Source organism: Poecilia reticulata, chromosome 18 (assembly GCF_904066995.2).
Source record: "Poecilia reticulata chromosome 18, P_reticulata-male-v2, whole genome shotgun sequence".
Lineage (NCBI taxonomy): Eukaryota > Metazoa > Chordata > Actinopteri > Cyprinodontiformes > Poeciliidae > Poecilia > Poecilia reticulata.
Window position 1 is genome coordinate 4,717,609 of NC_088847.1, and position 20,715 is coordinate 4,738,323.

General features: G+C 40.0%; 1 protein-coding gene across 12 annotated transcripts in view; it reads left to right on the forward strand.

The window, feature by feature from the left end:
* The window catches only part of nrxn2b (neurexin 2b), an 811,982-nt gene that overhangs the window by 771,539 nt on the left and 19,728 nt on the right, over positions 1-20,715 (forward strand). For all 12 annotated transcript variants that reach the window (XM_081599837.1, XM_081599839.1, XM_081599838.1 and 9 more), the window contains one exon: positions 10,030-10,352. In XM_081599837.1, coding sequence (XP_081455963.1) covers positions 10,030-10,352 — 323 coding nt within the window. The remainder of the gene's footprint in view (positions 1-10,029; positions 10,353-20,715) is intronic.

Here is a 20,715-nt window from a genome sequence, read left to right on the forward strand (position 1 = left end):
TGTATTAATAATTGAGAAATATCAATCAATTAATGTAATCTTTGCTCGGTTTGCGGGACACAGGCGGTTGCCACAGCAACGGGTGTGCTTAAACGACAAAGAGAGCGAGAGAGAGAGAGAGTAAAAAGGTAGGAGTGGTTTTGAGTTGATCGTCTTTTCGGATTGTTTTACCTTTGTTTACCTTTGCTGTGGCTCATTACACCTGCTGTAGTTTCTGAACGTTCAATAAACGACAAACTTGGACTAATGACCTCGTTCGTTTGTGAGCATACCTCACATCAAATAGGACAAATATATTTCATTAAGTTTTAACTAATTCTACCGCGATAATTATGTGAAATTAAATTAATTATATCCCGACTTCAGAAGATTTGCCTTTACCTTTCCTGGGCTCTTTGGTTCCTCCTATCAGTCTGCAGTTTCTCATACTGAGGTCATAAAACCAAATTTCAGATCTACCATGACTGACAGACACCTGCTGGCGTCAGGTTTGCAACCAGCTTCTGACTGAGAAACCAGTGACCTGCTCCCAGTGTCAGAATCTCACTGAGGAAGAAGCTGGATTAGGTTTTCTGTCACTTTATTATTTCTGCTATAACTGATGTATATTCGCATATAAAATACGTCAATAGAGTTTAATTTACAATTTTATTTTTATGTTTCTGTGTCATGAGGTATATCTCAGGCGGCTGGTGAGAGAAAAAGTAGATCTTGCTCTCAAAAAGTTTGGACACCCCTGATCTACAGCCTTCCTCCAAACCTTCCTCCACTCTTGGGCTCATAGTGACAAGGAAAATAAATGGCATTCTTGGATTGGCTGGTTTGCAAATAGCATATCAAGTAGCATTGTGCTAAGCTGGTTCAGCTTTCCAAGTTGCATTTTCTTTCAAATATTTTAGAAATATTCTATGAAAAATCTGAGTTGACAGATTTTCCATAAGTAATTCTGGATCACATTCCAAGGACCGAACCACAAACAGGCGTGAGTCTACTGTATCTATGCTAACATATCCTTCCCACTCTGACTGAAACAACATAATCAAGGTTTTCACTTCGTCTGTCAGTGGTCATAATGTTATTGGTTTAAATGTGACCTATGAAATGGTCGAAATGAATTTATTTCACTTGAGATGATAAAGCTCCTCCTTTGACATTCTGCAAAGGATAATAATAATAATAATAGGAAATGTTCACACGCTGTGAGTTTTAGCTCTGCTCCACGTTCAGGCCTGTAAAAGGGAAACATTTAAAACCACAGAAGATTCCTGTGGTCTGACATGCAAGTGCATCGCTGCTGCTGCTGCTGCTGCTGCTGCTGCTGAATTCTGCAAGGTAATCAGTAACTGTAGCATTTAGATTAATGTACTGGAGTGAAATGTAATTTCCTTAGAGCCAAACTAGCAAGTATTATTACATTTAAAGCACCCAAACACAATTACCTTAGGCGGGTACTTAGAGTAGCGCTTGTTTAAATTTCCTCAAAAGCTGAAGATGTTTCTCTTTCGTCAATGTAAAAAAAAAAAAAAAAAACAAAAAAAAAAAAAAAAAAACTGAAAAGATAATTAACTCTTTGAGCCATAGACTGTGAAAGTTCTGCTTCAAAAATATCCTCAAAGTAATCTTGGAAGCTTTGATGGAAAATTGTGAAGTGCGAGTAATCTCACCAAGCCAGCGGGAGAGCTAAAGACCTCCAGAAAATTCTTTTAAAAAAAAACTTGGGCAGAACAGTAAATGAGGGTAAATAATGCTTTAATAAGAACCAGTCAAAAATTCTTATGTTACTGAATTTGCTCTACAATATATGAACCAGACTGCTGAAGCAGAAACAAAGCACATGCTACCAGGACTTTTTCCAACAGCAGCCCGGCACGTTCTGTTTGGGAAATGCGGTGTGAAAACGCAGCGTAAGAGGTTAAACTGCACATAAATGTTTAACGTTTACTCCCCATGGAGGCTGATTGTTGTTCCAGATCATACGTCTTGTGGTTTACTTAAACCCATATGCCAGGACAAGACCTGACAATGACAAATACGTCGCTTTGTATGCATGCTGCATTTTAGAGTTTGTAATTTCCTGGAAAACGCTGATGACTCATTCAGCGCTTGGGGGCGTATGCTTAGTTTGCATATGACAAAATGCTTCATTGAGAATTCAAATTTGTGCAGCTTTAGTACAGAATGTTAGTCAGTATCTGTTTAGGGCCAGTAGAGCAAACCGAGCAGGCCGTTCCCCTCCGGCTCTGTTTCTAAGAGATGTATAAATAAGGAAGGGGGGGGGGGGGGGAAGCCTCCACTTTATGGCAATTTCATAAAGTATCTCCTTCATGGACAGACATATATCTACAGCAAGCTACAGTATGTTCTAACAAAATTACAACATGGCTAGAAACTTTACCTTTATTTATTTTATGTTTGTTTTATTGCAAACGATAACTCGACCAATAAAAGTGCAACTATATGCTAAACAGATTGTTGCTCCAAGGCATGAAGCTGCAGACTGCTACCACAGGATGGCTGATACTTTTTAAAATCAGTGTCATGAAAAAAATGTTACATTTTCACTTTACGCTCCAGATCCTGGGGACGGGGGAGCATTTATTGTATCCCTTATCATTTAACGCGATAAATTGCTCAATATGAAAAGAATTTTGATTCATTATTATCACTATAAACTCCAATTAATGATGATTAAAACTCCCAAAACTGTCCAAATGATCAGGTCTGTTGGTTCAATAATGTTGTGTCAATAGCCATGAATAAATTGAAAATATGGTTAAATGCAGTTATTGTTCACAGCTAAGTGATAAAAACTCACATTTTTGGATTTGACTGGCGTCCTAAATAACCCTAAATATAATGGTATGTTTTTCAAGCGCAGTATTTGCGGGGTTATGATTGCTGTGTAATGCGTTCACAGCCACATTGCCCTAAAAAAGAAGGAATTAATAGTTCTTATCTCAACTTTTATCAATATCACAATAATACCACAAAATATTTTGATAAAGCTTTAAGTCCATATCACCCATGTCGGCTTCCATATTTGGAAGCAACAAATATTTTGCTCCTTTTAGAGTTTAATTTTGTTTCTAAAAATTAATCAGACTCATGTACATGAATATATTTTTGAAACAAAGTCACTTCTTGTTCCTCCTAACGTTTCTATGCAGTTTGCTGACTAAGATGTTGCTTCCCTGTTTTACAAATCTAGCACTTTGCTTTAGATGTCAGATCTCTGCTCAACTTTTTTCACACAGACAGACAGGGAGCTGCACCAGCCAATACAGTCTCTCTTTCACTGCAGTAAATAAGAAACTGCTTTGGGTGCCGCAGCATCGACGGATGAAGACTCAGATTATTATGGAAAACCTAGATTTGTTTTTGTTTTTTACCCCAACAAAATCGTGTCCGCCATCTTAAGAAAATTATTTGTAAAATTAGGTCACCAATTTAACCAGCTGGTGTCTTGATGAGAAAATCAAAGTCTTTTACAAAAGTTTGTTTTGTTTGTTTCAGGATTTATGGAAGTAAAGTTATAGTCGGTTTGTATTAGAAATGTGACAAGTTGCAAAGAGTTTGTAGGAAACAAAAGAAACAACCAAAGTCAAACAGCCAGTCCAACAGGGACTGATCACACGCTCCGGTTTAGTAAACATTTGCATTTTGTGCCAGGTGGTCATCTGGGCAACAACTTGCTGAGATAAGCTTATATCTCACTAACAATATAAACTTCAGTTTGAGTTGTTTAAAAATGCTAAAATCGGCTAACACTAGGGTCTTGACATCACTCTGACGATTTCTTTAAATAGCAATACAGTCGACCCCACCTGCATTCGCAGTTTTTACTATGGAATGTTAACTCAAAATTATTCCTGTACATTTTTCTCTTATGTATTTTTGCCTAAAATATTAACAAGAAAATGTAGCCTGAGAAGACGAACTACCTACTAGCGACACTACTTGACACTAGACTGACCCTACTTGGCCTTTTCAAAGCAGCCAATCCAGGAGCACCATTCTTTTTTTCCTTGTCGCTGACTGGTTGTATCTCCAAAAGCAGATATAAGGAAGTCTGTAGATATCAGCTCCTGCGGTACGGTAAGACGGTTTCCACTGTGTACACTAAAGGCACAGTACGTCAGAATCCGTGAGGAGGCTGATTCCTTATGGGACAGTGTATAAAAAAAATACAGGTCCCATTTTTGTCAGCTATATTGAATGCAGAGTTTAAATAAAGATCTGTTATCTGAGTTGAGCATCTGCAGTGGCTTGTTGCTAAATCCTGACCCTCCTTGTGTCTGCACTGCGGTTAATTAAGGCTCCATGTGTTGCTCTGAATGTCTGGAACAGTTAGAGGCTGGTCGGCGCCATAACCTCACCCCGTCCGTGAGCCGCTGCCCATTAAATGCCTATAACCTTAAGAGCCCCGAGGACAGAGGCGGCTGAATAGGTCCAATGGACTGCTCATCAGTGTGCGAGCCCTGATACACATACACACTCGCATAGAGGAGGCATATGTAAATACAAATCTTAGCAAACACACACTGCTTGAAAAGACAAACCGTCGCTGGCATATTTCATAAGTCATTACGTCGGAGAGCGCCCGGCCTGTTCTCTGCGGCAGTGTCACATCCAGCTCCGTCATGTTAGGAGCGCCGATTGCTTGTCATGCAGACGGCCCGTCCCTCCATTCCGCCGCGACACACTCATCCCTGCCACCAAAATTGGCTCTAAAGCCACACGCCACTTTTGATTTGACCTGGCACGCCCTGAAACAATAACTTCATCAGGGCTTGTTAGGGTTTCATCCTGACCAGAAAACAAACAATGATTTCCCTGATTCTCGTCTAGAGGGCACCTTTTGTTGTTATCAGTGTCTGACCTGGCGAGGACCAAAGGCGTCGGAGCAGTGGAGACCCGGTATTCACCTGGAGGTTAGGAACCACAACCACCTGGAAATAACTCGGAATCCACAAACACTTGAGATTATCTCTTAAAAAATGCTTATAACTGCCTATTTTAATAGTTGAAATTACAAATATATTTTATTTTAATCAGAATTGATACTAGGGACATACCAATCCACATTTTTAATTTCCCATTGTGATACCAATATCTGAGGTTTGATATTGATTCAGCAACAGTGCTAAATTGAATTGAAACATAGCTCTGAATTACAAAAGTACAATTACAATTACAACACACTTAAATACACTAAGAGCTTCACAAACCTGGTCAAACATGTAAAAAACAGTATGACTTTAATCTGTTCAGTCACTTCAATTAGGAGTATAAACAGCCAATGTAAAATAAATAATAAACAATCTGAAACTGACAAAAAAATCTGTGAATACGGGAAGTTTCAGCAAATAATTTGGAGTTACATTACGCAGAAAAAAAATATGAATACTGAAGTGCGAACAGGCAGGCGTCCACTTTGTAGCAATTTAGAAAAGTAAATACATTCTCTGTGCTGGCAGCCTAACTGCTAGTCACTTAGCATTTTCACACAAGCCACACATACTTGAGACCCCTGTTGAACAATTATTACTGCCTACTTTAAAAGTTCACACCAAATATACCTTAATTTCATTAATGCACACAGTGGAAACTGTCTTAGCACTAGCGCAGAAGCTAATATCTACAGTTTTCTTTATTCGTGCTCTTGTGGACACAGCCAATCAGCGGAAAAGAAAAATGGCGCTTCTGGATCGACTGCTTTTCAAATGTTAGGTGGACAGTGTTTAAAGTAGCATTGTGGCCATTTTTATTGGCTGTTTCTGAATTTTCTTTCAAACTAAATACAAAAAAATGGAATGGATGGATTTTCTGTAAATAATTTAGTTTTCCATGAATTCTGAACCCAAATATTTGGGAGTCTGGTGTAAAAATAAATGAGTCACCAAACATAGTTCTCTTCCTTTTTCTAACTTTTTTTTACTGTCATGTACAGTTCATCTGTTTTTAGTTTGTGTATCTGCTCTGCGTTCTCAAACCTCAGTTGGTCGTGGCAGATGGAGCAGACTGGGCCAGGTTCTGGTTCTGCTGGAGGTTTAGTCCTGTTACAGGGAAGTTTTTCCTCTCCACTGTTGCAACATGCAAGCATGTATGAGGGATTCTTGTAAAGTCGACAAACGATTCTTCAGATAGAAACTTTTCAAACTAATTAGAATAATTAACTGAACTAGGGTCAAGTGAAACGTGTGTGGGACTGTACTGAAATGATCATTTGTGTAAAGTTTCCTCAGGTTCCCTCCTATTTGTTGTGAATTGGTGCTATGCAAAAAACTGAATTGAATTGATTTGAACCAAACATATGCCATGCGGTGCTCACTACGGTTCCTCATTATTGTGATATTCTTAGATTTTTACATATTTTTCACTTCAAAGGAGAACTTCATCTCTTTGTTTTGCAGCATCCAGGATTAAAGAGACTTAAGTTTTTGATTTTTCCAACATGAAAACTCAGATTGTTTGAAAAAGCGAGACCCTCTGTGCTGATCTGTGGTCATGCGTGCGTGTGTGTTTGTGTGCGTGTGCGTGCGTGGGTGTGTGTGTGTGTGTGTGTGTGTGCGTGAACATGAGGTGTAATATGTGTGTATTCCCCTCTGTAAAGTTAGCTACATACACCTGGGGTTTTTTTGTCCTGTGTTTTCCTCTTTTTCAACACTTTGTCCATACTTTTCGTTTTCTCCTGCCAGTCATTCCAACATCCCTCCCACAACAAACACCAGATAATCGAGTAAGATACCACCATTATGTCAGCGGTGCATATGTCAGACATTAAGTGTCTTCATTAAAGGGTTGGGGGACGAGAACCGGGGCCCCGGTGGCTCTGCGACAGACTTAATGATGTGATAATGGGATGGCATGCATAATGGCCCCGTCTTAGTGGAAAAGACTTCTCTTTCCTAGAATGCCCGTAAAAAGCTCACACACACACACGCACACACACACACACACACACACACACACACACACACACACACACGTGCCATAACACCCACGTGTAAACATACAGATGTGCGTTTTCTGTCTGATAGTTCCACCCACCTGGGTGCTGCATGAATGTCAGACCAAGAGCACTCATAGAGGAGAGTACAGTAAATCATAATTAGAGTGATGAAGTACCCTCTGAGCTCTTAATTGAAAACAAATGAGACAGTTCCTCCATGCTGATGACTAGAACACTGCCCTGATACACTTGGATTATTACGCTGAGAACAGAAACATTGAAAGGTTACTCTACAGATTCACCTGCCATCAGTCCACATATGAGCTTTAATGTTTCTACGGCTTGAACTTTTCTTTACATTGTCACTACAGAACCACAAACCTCAGTGGGGTTTTATGTGATGGAGCGACACAAAGTAGGGGATCCCTGTAAAGTGGAAGATTTTTTCTTAATAATAATAACAAAACAGTCTGGCATGATTTTGTATTCACAGCAGATTGGCCTATTCACAGCAGAAAGGTAAGTAGAGTCCACTTGTGTGTGATACAATCTCAGTGGAAATACATTGCAGTGTTTACCTGGGGGCCATCTATGGCCCTGGAAATGATTTTGATCGGCCATAAGTCGAAACAGTAAACAATTTGGCCAACAAAACAGGAAACGACGGATGACCTCCCACAGATTAAAAAACAGATTAAAGTTATGCTGTTTTTTTACTCAAAATTTTGGAAATTGTTTGTCTGAGGTATGATTCTGAAGACTCTTGAATAATTTAAGTTACAACAACATTATCCATTGGAATCAATATTTTCAGTGTCAGTATTTTTGAATTTCAATTCAATAAGGCAGTAGTACAAACAAAGCTTTCTTTACATTTTGGATCTTTAAGAGTTCATAGATTTTAAAAATTTTTTGCTAAATATTAAGCAGATAAAATTAAACACATTAATAAACTCATTTAAACTCAGAACATTCTTTAGAAAAGTATTCAAAAGGGCCTCATTAAGAGCTCAGATGGGAGAATCGTCTGAACTCCACAAAATGCCCTTTATGGAAATGGAGAAGTGGAATAAATTAAATGTAATTTAATCGTGTCAGCTGAACACAGCTGACACGTGGAAAGATGTCAAAACCAGATTAGATCAAAATTCAACTTTTTCACCTTCCAGCAAAACTCTGTGGCAGAATATAGCCTTTTTAGAACGCGAGCACACCCTCTCCCCAGTGAAACACAGTGGTGGCAGAATAATGCAAAGGTGGATGGAGCTAACTAGCAAACAGTGTTGGAAGAAAACCTGTTAGAGGCTAGGAAAGACTTGAGACATGGGACGAGGGAAGAGGTTCACCATGATGCATGACGATGACCTTAAACCTTAAACATGGACCAAAACGGTTTAGACCCAGAACTGGAAAAAAAAAAATCTTTGGAAAGATTTTAAAAATTGGAAGCCTTCTGCGCAATCTGACTGAATTTGACCTATTATGATAACAAGAATGGGACAGTGTTTTTTCTTGGGGTGTTAAAAGCTTCTAGAGATGTTCGCCAACAGGAGGTTCTCCAAAGTATTTACCCAGAGGAGTTAAATACAAATTCATACCACACTTTGTTGGATTTCTTTTTATAAAAAAAATACATTGAAATAAGCAATTTTTTCCTTCCACTTCACAACAGTGCTCTACTTTGTGTTGGTCTATCACATAAAATTCAAGTAGAATATTATCAGTATTTCTCAATTTCTGTCCTCAGACTCCACTTCCCTTCATCTTATAGGTGTTTCCCTTCTGATTTGAATAAGTGGGTGATGTACAGGCTTCTGCAGCTCTTGACGGCATGCAGAGGAGGTCATCTAATCCCATGAATCAGGTGTTATGGAACAGAGACACATCTACAACATGCAGGCCAGTGATTCCTGAGAAACATTGGCACATGTTGACAAAGTTCCTCTTGGAAAAAAAAAAACAGATTAAGGCATATGAATACTTCTGCATAACAGCGTCAACTTCATTCAGGCTCCGCATTGCTCTGTAATTTCAGAGGCCCCTAGCCTGAGTCAATAATTCACTCTGAACTGCACACATTAGTGGCATATTCCTTTCATAAACAGACACACTCCCTCTTTCCTTACAACCATTGATTAATCCATAAAAAAGCTCTTTGGCATCTCTCATCCTTCTCCTTTGAGTAATTACCTCATAACTAGTATTTCCATCCCACATCCTTACAAACATGTCCATCTGAACCATATGACTCATAACATTGGAGATGGTCCGGGTGGCACCATGGGAAACCCCCACCAATCACGACCGCGTTGTATGCCCAAATGAAATCCTATTTGTGAATCCTCTGCTGCCATCATCTGGGGGGGAAGCTCCACCTGTCACACTCCCCTCCCTGTTCGCTACACATCCCGGGAACACATTAGTATTGGGCCCTGGCTAAATGCTTGACCCCCATCCTCCCTTCATCCATCTATCCATCCAGATAAATGGTAATGACCACGGAGAAGAACAGCCCCTGATGAATTAAACATTTCCTACCGATGAGGATCTCATTTTCCCGCTTTCGGATGGCGGTGAGGTGACATTTTTCCTGCCGGTAGTGGTACTTTATCATTGTGCAGCTCAGGTGCGTTGGAGGTCAATGACACAGAGCCAGTACTGGTCTAATATATTCCATCTGGGGGCAAATCAGATGCGTTTTGCTGTGAACCATCCGTCCCGGGATCAATCCGCTACGACCCCTGCAATCTATTTGACTGCCAGATTCGGGGCTGCCTTTTCTGGAATGTAATGGCACCAACTTTTGCAAGCCAGGGCCCAATCTCCCTAAAGTGTTACCCAGGAAATCCCCCTCCCTGTTTCTAGGTCTCCTCTGTTCCACAATGTCTGTGTATTACTGTATTTCATATTTGAACTAAAACATGAGCTGAATTCTATCCTTTCTTTTATCTTTTTTTCCCCCTCCTCGCTTTCTCATGGCCTCTCTCTTCTCCTCTTCGTCTTATGTCTACCGCCTCTCTCTCTCTCTCTCTCTCTCTCTCTGTCTGTCACGGCTCCGGCTTCTCTGGCATCATCAGGTCGCCAGCTGACCATCTTCAACAGCCAGGCATTCATTAAAGTCGGTGGTGGAGAAAAGGGGCGCCACTTCCAGGGCCAGATGTCAGGCCTGTACTACAACGGCCTGCAGGTGTTCAAACTGGCGGCCGAGGGCGACCCCAGCGTCCAGACCCAGGGCAACCTGAGGCTGGTGGGCGACGTGCCCTCGGTGCTCACTACCGATACCACCTCCACCACCCCGCTGGCTGATATGTCCACCACCATCATGGAGACGACGACCACAATGGCTACAACCACCACCCGCAAAGGGCGCTCGCCCACCATGAGGGACAGCGTCACGCAGGTGAGGAAGCGTTAAGCTTGTACGCAATGACAGATATTTTGTGAAACGTTTCGTTCAATGTTTTCACATCTCTTATGCTCGTGAAAATGGCTAAAAAAAACGGTTTGTAAAAACGTTTCAGCATCAGAAAAGGCCACTTATTTTCTCATGTACACCAGTCATTTTACCTCTGGTTTCTCACCATCGGTCATGCTAACACTAGAATTTCCATTGACTATTTGATCATGCAATTTGACATTTTGAAAATAAATTTGCTTAATAGAAACACTCCAATTTAAAAAAAAATGGCCCAATTTTGATAAAAAGTTTTGCTGTTAGGATGAGGCAGGTTTTTTTGAAACTGGTGTATTTTGGAAAACTCCAATGGAAACACTTTTCGCACCACACAAGACACGTGATCAACAACTGGATGTTGGCACTGGAGAAAACCACAAAGAAGCAGACAACAGGAAGTAGTTGTAGGACGATGATGCGTAATGTCTTTTAATGACATTGCGTCAACAAACTTAGGTGATTTTAATTATTTTTTGAAAAAATCCGTTTATCAAAAAAAGGAAGACAACAGGAAGTAGTTGGTAGAATCATGGTGTCATGTTATGTGAACAAACGTATTCGTGTGTGATTTGAATTGTGTTTCTTATTTAATGGAAACACAGCAAATGTAAAATTTAATTTTTTCAACATTAGTGGGATATTTGCACACATTTGCAATGGAAGCTTCAGCTTAATTTACTATTTAGTTAAAACAAGCTAGATTTGTATAAATTAAAGAAGCCTAATCAAGTAGCAATCAAAGGGACAGTACTTGTATTTATTTGCAATCAAACTGATCTATGAAAAAAATCATAATTCACTCATTGTTTTGAGACCTTCACGTCCAGCAACGTCACATGGTTAGCAGAGCTGGTCATTTCCTGTGGGAATCTTCACGTGGCTGAACAATGTCTCACCTGATTGGTTGGTTTGATTGGCTGCCGTTCAATTAGTTAGAGGTGAAATGACTGAGCCAAAATTAGCAGTCTGAACTCGAGAGGGAGACTCAGAGGGCAACTGAATTTTACACACTCTCTGCCTTGTGTCTGCAGTCCTGATAACTCCAAAGAAGTGAATTGGAAACACAAATTCTCAGGTACTTTATTCCACAACATTACAGATCTATATTTACACGTGTGAAATATTTCTGGCCCACATCTCGGCGACATTTGTTAGGCCTCAAAGGATCTAGCAAAGAACAGCCTCTGTGACTGCTTTTTATTACACCAGTCAACTCTGCTACGTATGTTCCTCGGAAGAGGTCTGGCATTCTGGGATGCGGGAAATTGCTGCACATAACCAAACAACAAAGACTGGAGGGTTTGGGCAGGAGAGTGTGGAAGGGGGACGGGTAGAGCATCAGCACAAGGATATCCTCTGTACCATGGTCAATGACGAACCAGGGTGCAGTAAACACATTTACGGCCCGGCTCTACATGCTGGTGAGAGGCTGTCGTTTACGGTCTGATGACTAGCCACGTTTGCTGAAGTTAGCATCACGGTAAGCAACAATTAGCAAACTGTAGGGAAGTGGCATTTGCCCGCATGCGGGATGACGGAAGAATGCTCCACTCTCATCAGAAGGCTTAATGACAGGATCTACTTGTTCCAGGGGGAAATATGTTCCACTCGACATCCACAATCATTAACTGCAAACCGTGTGCTGAGCAAAACCAGGAGCGATCTGGGCCGTCTCTGGAAGGACTGCCAGCTTAATGCCTGCGTTGTCAACGGTGTTGCTCTCTGTCAGCTGTTTCTGCCTCTGTGAAGGTTTTCTGCTCAAACGCTCTGGTGTTTTGAATGTTTTAAGGACTTGGAGAAATAACAAAGGGCCGCCTCAAACTCGCATTGATTAAGGACCTTTGCTTCTACAGAGACTCATCTGAAGTTCCAGCAAGTTCCACACAGCCTTTACCTGTGAGCATCATCAGCAGATTCAGAGACAACCGGAACTCAACTCAGACCTTTAGTAGATTTAGACCATTTGGAATAAATACAGCAATTATAATTAGATGAAATTCTCATTGAAACAATGGACAGATCCGTCTACAAAGTGAATTCAACTTTATACGGCAGACAGTAACTTTCTGCAGAGTTTGGGATGTTAATTTTGCATACGTCCTTGCATATATTTCTTTCTCTTTAGTACATTTGTAAGTTACCGAATGAATGAGCATAGTTTTACAAAACTTTAGTTCTGATGACATCCTGAAAAAAAAAAACGCTAATCCAAACATTTTCTTCTGCACATGGGGAAACGTTTTGGAGTACAAAAAGAGTGCCAAAGCGTACTCATTTATAAGGATGGTCAAGCATGAATAGAATTATCCAAATACAACTAATATTTAAAGTACATCTGGTAGAAGAAGCTAGTAGTTCAGATGAATGACCTAGAACTTATTTAAGATAAAAATCTGCAATAATTGGCTAACCCTAACCTCATAAACCCCTAAACCTAACACAAACAGAAATAGTCATGTTCCTGTGAAATATGTTTTGTACTTGTGTTGTTCCACACTGCAATAGACATTGCATTTAATTACAGGAATACAGTTAGTGCTAGAAGATCTTGAGAGTGTTGTCTTTAACGTTAATATGGTCTTAGCTGAGTACGGTGTATTCCCACAGTGGCATTAAGCAGCAGGATGAGCAGGATGAAAATGAGCTCAGATTAACAGCAAAATATCCGTTTACATTTTTTGGCCTCTACCGGTGAGTCGTTTTTTTTAAGTCTAATTTCCAAGACAAAAAAGATGTCAAAGGTTTAAAGTACTCCGTTTTCCTGACTAAATGAAAAAGACAAAGTGACAAATTACATCTCTAATAACAGGAAATAATTGATAAATAAAATAAAATCCCAAGAACCACACAAGTCTTTTGTGAGCCATCCCTACAGGCTTGAGTTAGAGCTGCTGAATCACAGTCACCTCTGCAGGACTACATGGATGCAATTTTTGGTGGGCTGCTATCCCCAAGGGTCATCCGTCCACAGTTACTGACACCATATGGCCATTTGGACACATTGTGTTATGTTAAAGATAGAAAAAGAGTCAACAAATGTATGTTGATCACTCTAGATTATGTTTGTTATTGCAAATTTCAACAGTAATTTATCACTCATATATCTTATTTAGGGCTGCACAGTGGCGCAGTTGGTAGAGCTGTTGCCTTGCAGCAAGAAGGTTCTGGGTTCGATTCCCAGCCTGGGGTCTTTCTGCATGGAGTTTGCATGTTCTCCCTGTGCATGCGTGGGTTTTCTCCGGGTACTCCGGTTTCCTCCCACAGTCCAAAAACATGACTGTCAGGTTAATTGGTCTGTCAAAATTGCCCCTAGGTGTGAGTGTGTGTGTGCATGGTTGTGTGTCCTGTGTGTCTCTGTGTTGCCCTGCGACAGACTGGCGACCTGTCCAGGGTGTACCCCGCCTCTCGCCCGAAACATTGGCTGGAGATGGGCACCAGCACCCCTCCCGACCCCACTGAGGGAAAAAGGGTGCAAGAAAATGGATGGATGGATGAATATATCTTATTTATGTAATTTTGCCGTTGCTATACACAATGTAGCACTGGCTCTACAATCCCAGTTTTAGTGACATTTAGTCCTGTGATCTCACCAGATCAATTTATGAAATGTGAAAGACAGAGGGAGCTCCTATAGGGTTGATGTGTGTTTATCATGACACTATCATCTGAAAGGGATAACCAATAGTGGTTTTGATTTTTATTGCGAGCACAGTGCACATCTTGGAGCAAAATTTGCCAGATTTGCCAAAAATAAATTACAGCAAAGATACACAATCTTGCACATGCACACTCAAACCTAATGGGTATTCAGTTAACCTGGTGGTCTTGTTTTTGTACTGTGGGAGGAACCCAGAGGGAACCCACATGCACAGAGAGAATATGCAAACTCCATGTAGGAAAGACCTCAGGCCGGGGATTCAAACCCAGGACCTTCAGTCCCGCTGATGTACAGTGAGACTGTGGAAATAAGCCACTGGCCAGATTCTGTCACCTTTGGTGTAGATGTTTTGAAGCTTGTCTTTTGCCACCACGGGGAGTTTCTTTTAGGCATTTTTAAGGAAATGACTAATATTGTTGAATGGTTTCAAAGAGCTAAACCAATTTTAAACCGTTCTTATGGTATAAAGATCCTTTAACAAAATGCCAGAGAGAGTTACTCCTTCATTCCCCGTTTCATTGTCCTTCCTGTTATACACTAAAAACACAATCAACTGTTTGGAAAGTTGTAGATGTAAAATAAAGAAAGCCATGTATAGCTGCTATTAAAGTATAGCTATTTTGAATGTAAAGTCTGCATGGTAAAGGTCAGGAGCTGGATGTCTGTTAACAGAGCCAAGCCAGTAGACTAACAGTTTCCAAAAGGAGCAGAACAGCAAGAAGAGATGATATTCTGTGCTGTAATTACATAATTGGTTCCTAAAAGTCTTTCCGTTCATCCATCCATTGACTAGACCCTCCAGTCCTTGCGGGGTGTCCAGGGGGCTGGTGAACTACCTCCAGCATTAAACTAGAGGCCGGGTACACCCTGGACAGGTCTCTAATTAATATAGAACATTTCATGCTTAAGTTTTCCACCAACTTAGTAAATCTCTTTAAAAAAACTTTTAGAATGACTACATTAGTGGTTTTAGAAGACACCAAGTTAATCTTTATATGTTGCTAAATGAACATTTAGTTTTTGAGTGTAATAGTCAATATTGTCTTAGCAGGCAAATGTAATGTAAGTTTTGTCTACTGTAAGTGGATATAATACTGTGAAGAAACTGATATAACACTGATAAACTTCTTGGCAGAGTGTTTTAATAATGAGCAACTATCTTTTTCTTAGATCCTCTGCAGGATCTGCACAAACAAAAATGACAATGTCAAATTTCTTTATATAGCACTTTAAGAACAGGTTTAAAACTTCACCAAATAAAAAAAAATAAAAAAAATGATAAAATAAGTTGATGAAAAGAAAAAAAAAATAATACGAGAAAAAAAATATGTATACTGTTAAAATAATAAGAGTAATGATAATAAGTAAACAAAAAAAAAAAGAACCATAAACTCCTTTGCATGAGCAGTTTAAACACATTATTACTGACTAATAGTCATAAGTGGTTAGGTTTTATCAAAATTATCGTGATGGCGGAACATTGATACAACTCTGCACAAACTAATGTTAACTAACTTCAATGAACCCACACAGAACAGAACATTCCTCTGAAAAATCATTTGACTGGTTTAGCCACTCAGAAGAGAATTTCTCCAAGTTGCTGCTGTAAGTCATTCTGCATGTTCATCTTCAGAGACCTGAACGAAGCAGTCTGAAAGTTCCTCTGTTGCACTGCTTTTTTTTTTCATTTGCAGGGAATAAAATCAGACCTAAAACAACATTTAAATGTCATCAAAACTGAATAAAAGGTGATGTCTGACAGTCTAACAAAATTGAAAGCATTTGACTGGCGTTGGCCAAATGTTGGTTTGTCAAATAAACGGAAAATTGAAAGGAAAAACAATATTTGTGCTGCCACAGATGTCGGTGTTGTGTTGCCCAATTTAAATGCAATGAAATTTAGACATGTTTTCTTTTTTTTCCTTTTTTTTTCTGCATTCAGTCTGTTCAGGAGGTGTTCCACCGCGAATTTCAACTCTGACTCGAAAACAGAAATATGTTAATATCCCTTCCTGCTGGGTCCTTTGTTGTTTCATCAAAGCAGCTTTACGACTACAGCAAACACAAACTCTAGGCTGCGTGTCAGCAGTGGAGTCATCTTGCTTTTGTATTTTGTCCCTCTTAATCAAGAAGTTTATTATACAGACTGTCTGAATCGGAGTTTACTGGCTTATTCTAGGTTTATGAATCCTCAGAAGTCAGTGTCTGACTTTGTCACTAGCTTGATGTGTATGAAGGGAATCTATGTTGTCACAGGTCTATGGAAGACCAATATTGCCAAAAGTAAGAAATAAATCAATGGTGCAACAAATGAATTGTCTAAAAATAAAAAGAGAAGTTTTATTCAATATCATTATCTTAGCTGTTATATTTTCTTTTTAAATATTGGAAGATGGATGTATTTTCCTGTCCTAATATTTCCTTTAATATTTTCTCCAATGGATTTCCTTAGGTAATTTATTTACATCATTTTTTGTACTCTGACACTTTTTACATCTTAGCATGTGCCTGTGCAATATTAAAAATAATTTCAAAAGATGGTTCAAAACCAGATTGCTAATCTCAAATTAGCTGCCTAATAGTCCTTGACTGTTTTATAGAAGATCTCTGCAGAGTTTGGAATAACACATCAGCGTGCCTGCGAATTTCTCATTTGTTCACAGGATTAATATAGCCACACCAAAGTTCTTTCTTTAAAAATTCCAAATGGCATCACATGAGAGTGTCACACTCTATTGAGATTGGGCTGACCACTGGTGCAATGACAAACAATGGCGTCGGCAGTGTTACCATTTGGATAGGAGTTTGGGGGGGTGAAACCAGGATGACCCGTAGGAAGACAGCAAAACAACATTTTTCGATACTAGAAATGTAAAAACAGAGTTAGTGGGACAAAGACAAAGTGGAACAGTGTCCACTTTTCATTGGAACAGTGTCACCGCCTCAATCTCTCAACTGCTAGCTGAGATTAAGCCTTTAGGAAACAGTTACGGAAATGAAAGGATATCTCAGTGAATGACTGTTTTCCCAATGCTGCCATCATAATTCTTAGCAATAGATTTACAGAATCTAAAATGGAATAACTAAAATGGAAGTTATGCTAGCTAACAGGTTTAAAATAAGTTCTGTTTTAGCATAAGTTAGAAGGTTTATAGATTTTTTCCTTCCTTAAAACAAAGACAAATTTCACTTTTTCTTATGACTTCCCCACATCGCTCTAATGACAATAATATATTGCTATTATCATCATAAACTAAACTTCTGTTTAGTTATGCTAAAACAGGCGTTATGCGAGCAGGTTTGTCACAACTCCAACGTTAGCATTAGTTCCATTGTGGCTTTTGGTTTTGAGTTGTGGCTTTTGCATTTTGTTGACTCTTCTGGGTCACCATACTGCACAGATGTCACTTAATAAATAGTGGAGTTGTACTGTGTACCAGTTCACACAGCAAAAGTTATTCTGCCAAACCCTGAAGAGAAATGAATGGATTCTACTCAGTTCATCTGACGTACGTCTAGGAGGAAATTACTTTCCCTTTCATGAAATTCTCAAATGTTTGTCATGTTTTACTCCGAGGCTAGCTGTGTTTGTATGTGAAGATTGTTCTGAGCCACTTTGGGTTACTCACAGTTTGGGCTTTTGTGCAGCTTGGAACAGCGTGAAATCCTCTCAGTCAGATCATCAGTCAAAACTGTGTTGGGAAACAATCTGGTTCAACTCCCTGGGAGCATTTTGGCATCAAACATCCAACCGTCAAGCCTCGGTTTCTGTCACCGACAGTGGCTGAAAGCTAAAGAACAAGCATCTGAGAAGACTGGGGTTTTTTTTCCCTCCCATTCTATAGCGAAGGTGTGCAAACACTAAATGGAGAAAAGAAATGTGAGAGCCGGCGTGGAGTAACGCAAAGTGCTGCTAAGAGAGTCTTTGAAGAGAAAGAAAATTGAATTTGCTGCCACTACTCCCACAATTATTAATGCATTACGTACTGTAGTTTTATATTTAACGTTGCATCAGTTTCATTAGTTTCTCTTTTCCTTTCTTATTAGCCAATCCCCTCTGTTTTATGTAAAAAAAAAAAAAAATGAAATAAAATAGACGTATTGTAAATACTAAGGAAAGCTGACAGAGGACATGCAGTTTTGATGAATATTGCCAGAATCCAGCAAGTCACCGCAAAGGGTGGCGGAAAGCAAAGCGAGTGGAGAGCCAAATTTCAATTTATTTTTTTTTCTTTTTTCCCAAAGCTCTGAGCTACACGGCTGCTGCAGCTTTGATCATAGTGGAATAATATGCTTTGATGCTTAGAATAAAAGATCTACCTTTTGATGTATCTGTGGGGGGGAGGTCTGATATTTTTTCCCTCTCCTCACCCCCTGATCGTGTGGGTTTCCGTGGAACAGTTGGAGTCATCACTTGTTCCGTTCTGACCCAAATTCGGCGCTGGGGTGTTTTAAAACTGAAGATCACAAGCCGACGCCCCGGCCGCCGTCTTGGTCTGAGAGCGCGCCCGTGCGTCTGTGATCTTTCTGCAAGCCGGCTGCGTGGATGTGGAGCCGTAGAAATCCCACCTTCACCACCATTCTGTATTCTCCTTGAAGACTGATTGAGAGAGTGAGAAAGAGAGAGAGGGGGAAAAAACTACATTCTGTCTGGGTCAAACCTGACATCGGAGCTACACCTTCAGGTCTCCTTCAGAATTTATCAGCACACTGGGTTAGTGGGCCCCCTGACGATCCTATCTGATGAATTACAGGCAGTGGTAGCATTGTGGGCCGCTCTGGATGTTCCAGGGGGGCATGTTGTGAATTTGGCTTTACAAGTGTGTCACAGATGCTGCACTAAATTACAGCCAAGGATAACTCGGACACTAAAAACAACTCTTAGATTACTATTTTAGCTGGCATTGCTGTTTTGTAGGGACACAAACGGAGCTGACTCTGTATACTGGCATAGTTTGATCTCATTCATGTTGTACAGTTAGTACTAGTGGTACCGGGGCTAACTTTATTGGTGCTCAAGATATTTTGATGGTGATTATTTTCACGGTAAATACAAACACTTAGGTTTTATTTGCTAAAATTAAGTGAACTGCGATGCAGTACTTCATTATGTGTCTGAAATTAAAACACAGATCTGGGAATATAAGACCCAACTGAACCATGTTCTGGCCCCAAATTTAAAAAAAACTGTTTTTGGCTAATTGTTATTAGCAATTAGTTTTATAACACTTGCTTGCTAACTACTATTAGCAGTAGAAGCTAATAGTAGTGCTCTATTATATTTCTGAAGTCAGAACACAGATCTGGGAATCAAATTAGACCCAACCCCTGCCAGCATGCCTAGGTGGGCCCCATGTGGGAAAAAGGAGGGCCGACCAGATGGGTCCCATATGGGTTTGTCCGCGGGTTCCACGATGGCCCCACATGGATTTGCCCATGTAGGGCCACTGCCCACATGGGCCCTACATGGTGGTGGGCCCACATGGGTTTGTCCATTTAGGGCCCATGTAGGCTGAGGCCCTACATGGGCAAACCCATGTGGGGCCATCGTGGAACCTGCAGACAAATCCAAATGGGACCCATATATCAGCCCTCCTTTCCCCCACATGGGGCCCACCTAGGCATGCTGGCAACTGAACCATGTTCTTGCTTGAGAATGACAAGAAACAGTGATTTTAGCTCATTCTATTAGCAATTAGCTTATAACAATAGCAGTCTAACTACTATTAGCAATACGAGCTATCAACCAATAATAGCTTGTGCCAAAGGATCAAAATCCCTGAAAACTGCTCGTTTTCCTGTTATTTTGCTGTTTTTACTGGTTGTTTTTAGTATTTAATAAGGTGGTACTACCATGAACAGTACATGTACATATTGTTCAGCATGTTAATATCTCTATTGATTTTTTTTATTATTATTTGAATTGTCAAATGTATTGCAATCAATAAATTAGAATATTATTGACGTTTTCTAAAGTAAAGTTTGAGTTTTCATTAGCTGTCAAAAAAAACACAGGATTTATATCACTTTGTGCGTAATGGACCCATGAGTTTTACTTTTTAAATGACATTACTAAAAGAAATCCACTTTTTAATTATGTTCTAATTTATTACGATGATATCAAGGCAGATGACTGAACTGATAAAATAATAATAAAGAAAAACCCTGTATGTTAAACAGAGATATAACCTGGAATGTGAGACGGCATCGTTAGGCCTGTTTGACAGAGGTAGGTGACATGAGCACGCACTCAAACTGACACAATGTGATTAATAAATGATAGCGCCCATACTGTGGATTAATAACGAGGAGAAAAGCCCTGCCGAGCACCGCGGAGCTCAAATCAATTACGCTGATAAAAGCTCTCCATTTTCTATCGGATGACCCCATCTTGAATAACAAAGTGGCGGGGAAGACGGGCGGGGAGGAGGCCGGGGCGTCTAGACATGCAGCTGTGTGAGTCATGCGACAGTCAGGACAAACACGGGACACTTCGTTGGAACCACCTTGTCTAGTTTAATCTGCTTTCATGTCAAGATCCCCGCTGCTCTTCCTTCTCTGTTTCCGACTCACTGCTACACATTTTATCTTCTTCCTCCTCACCATAACAATAAAAAATGTGATCGTTTTCCACAATTTGTGAAGATTTTC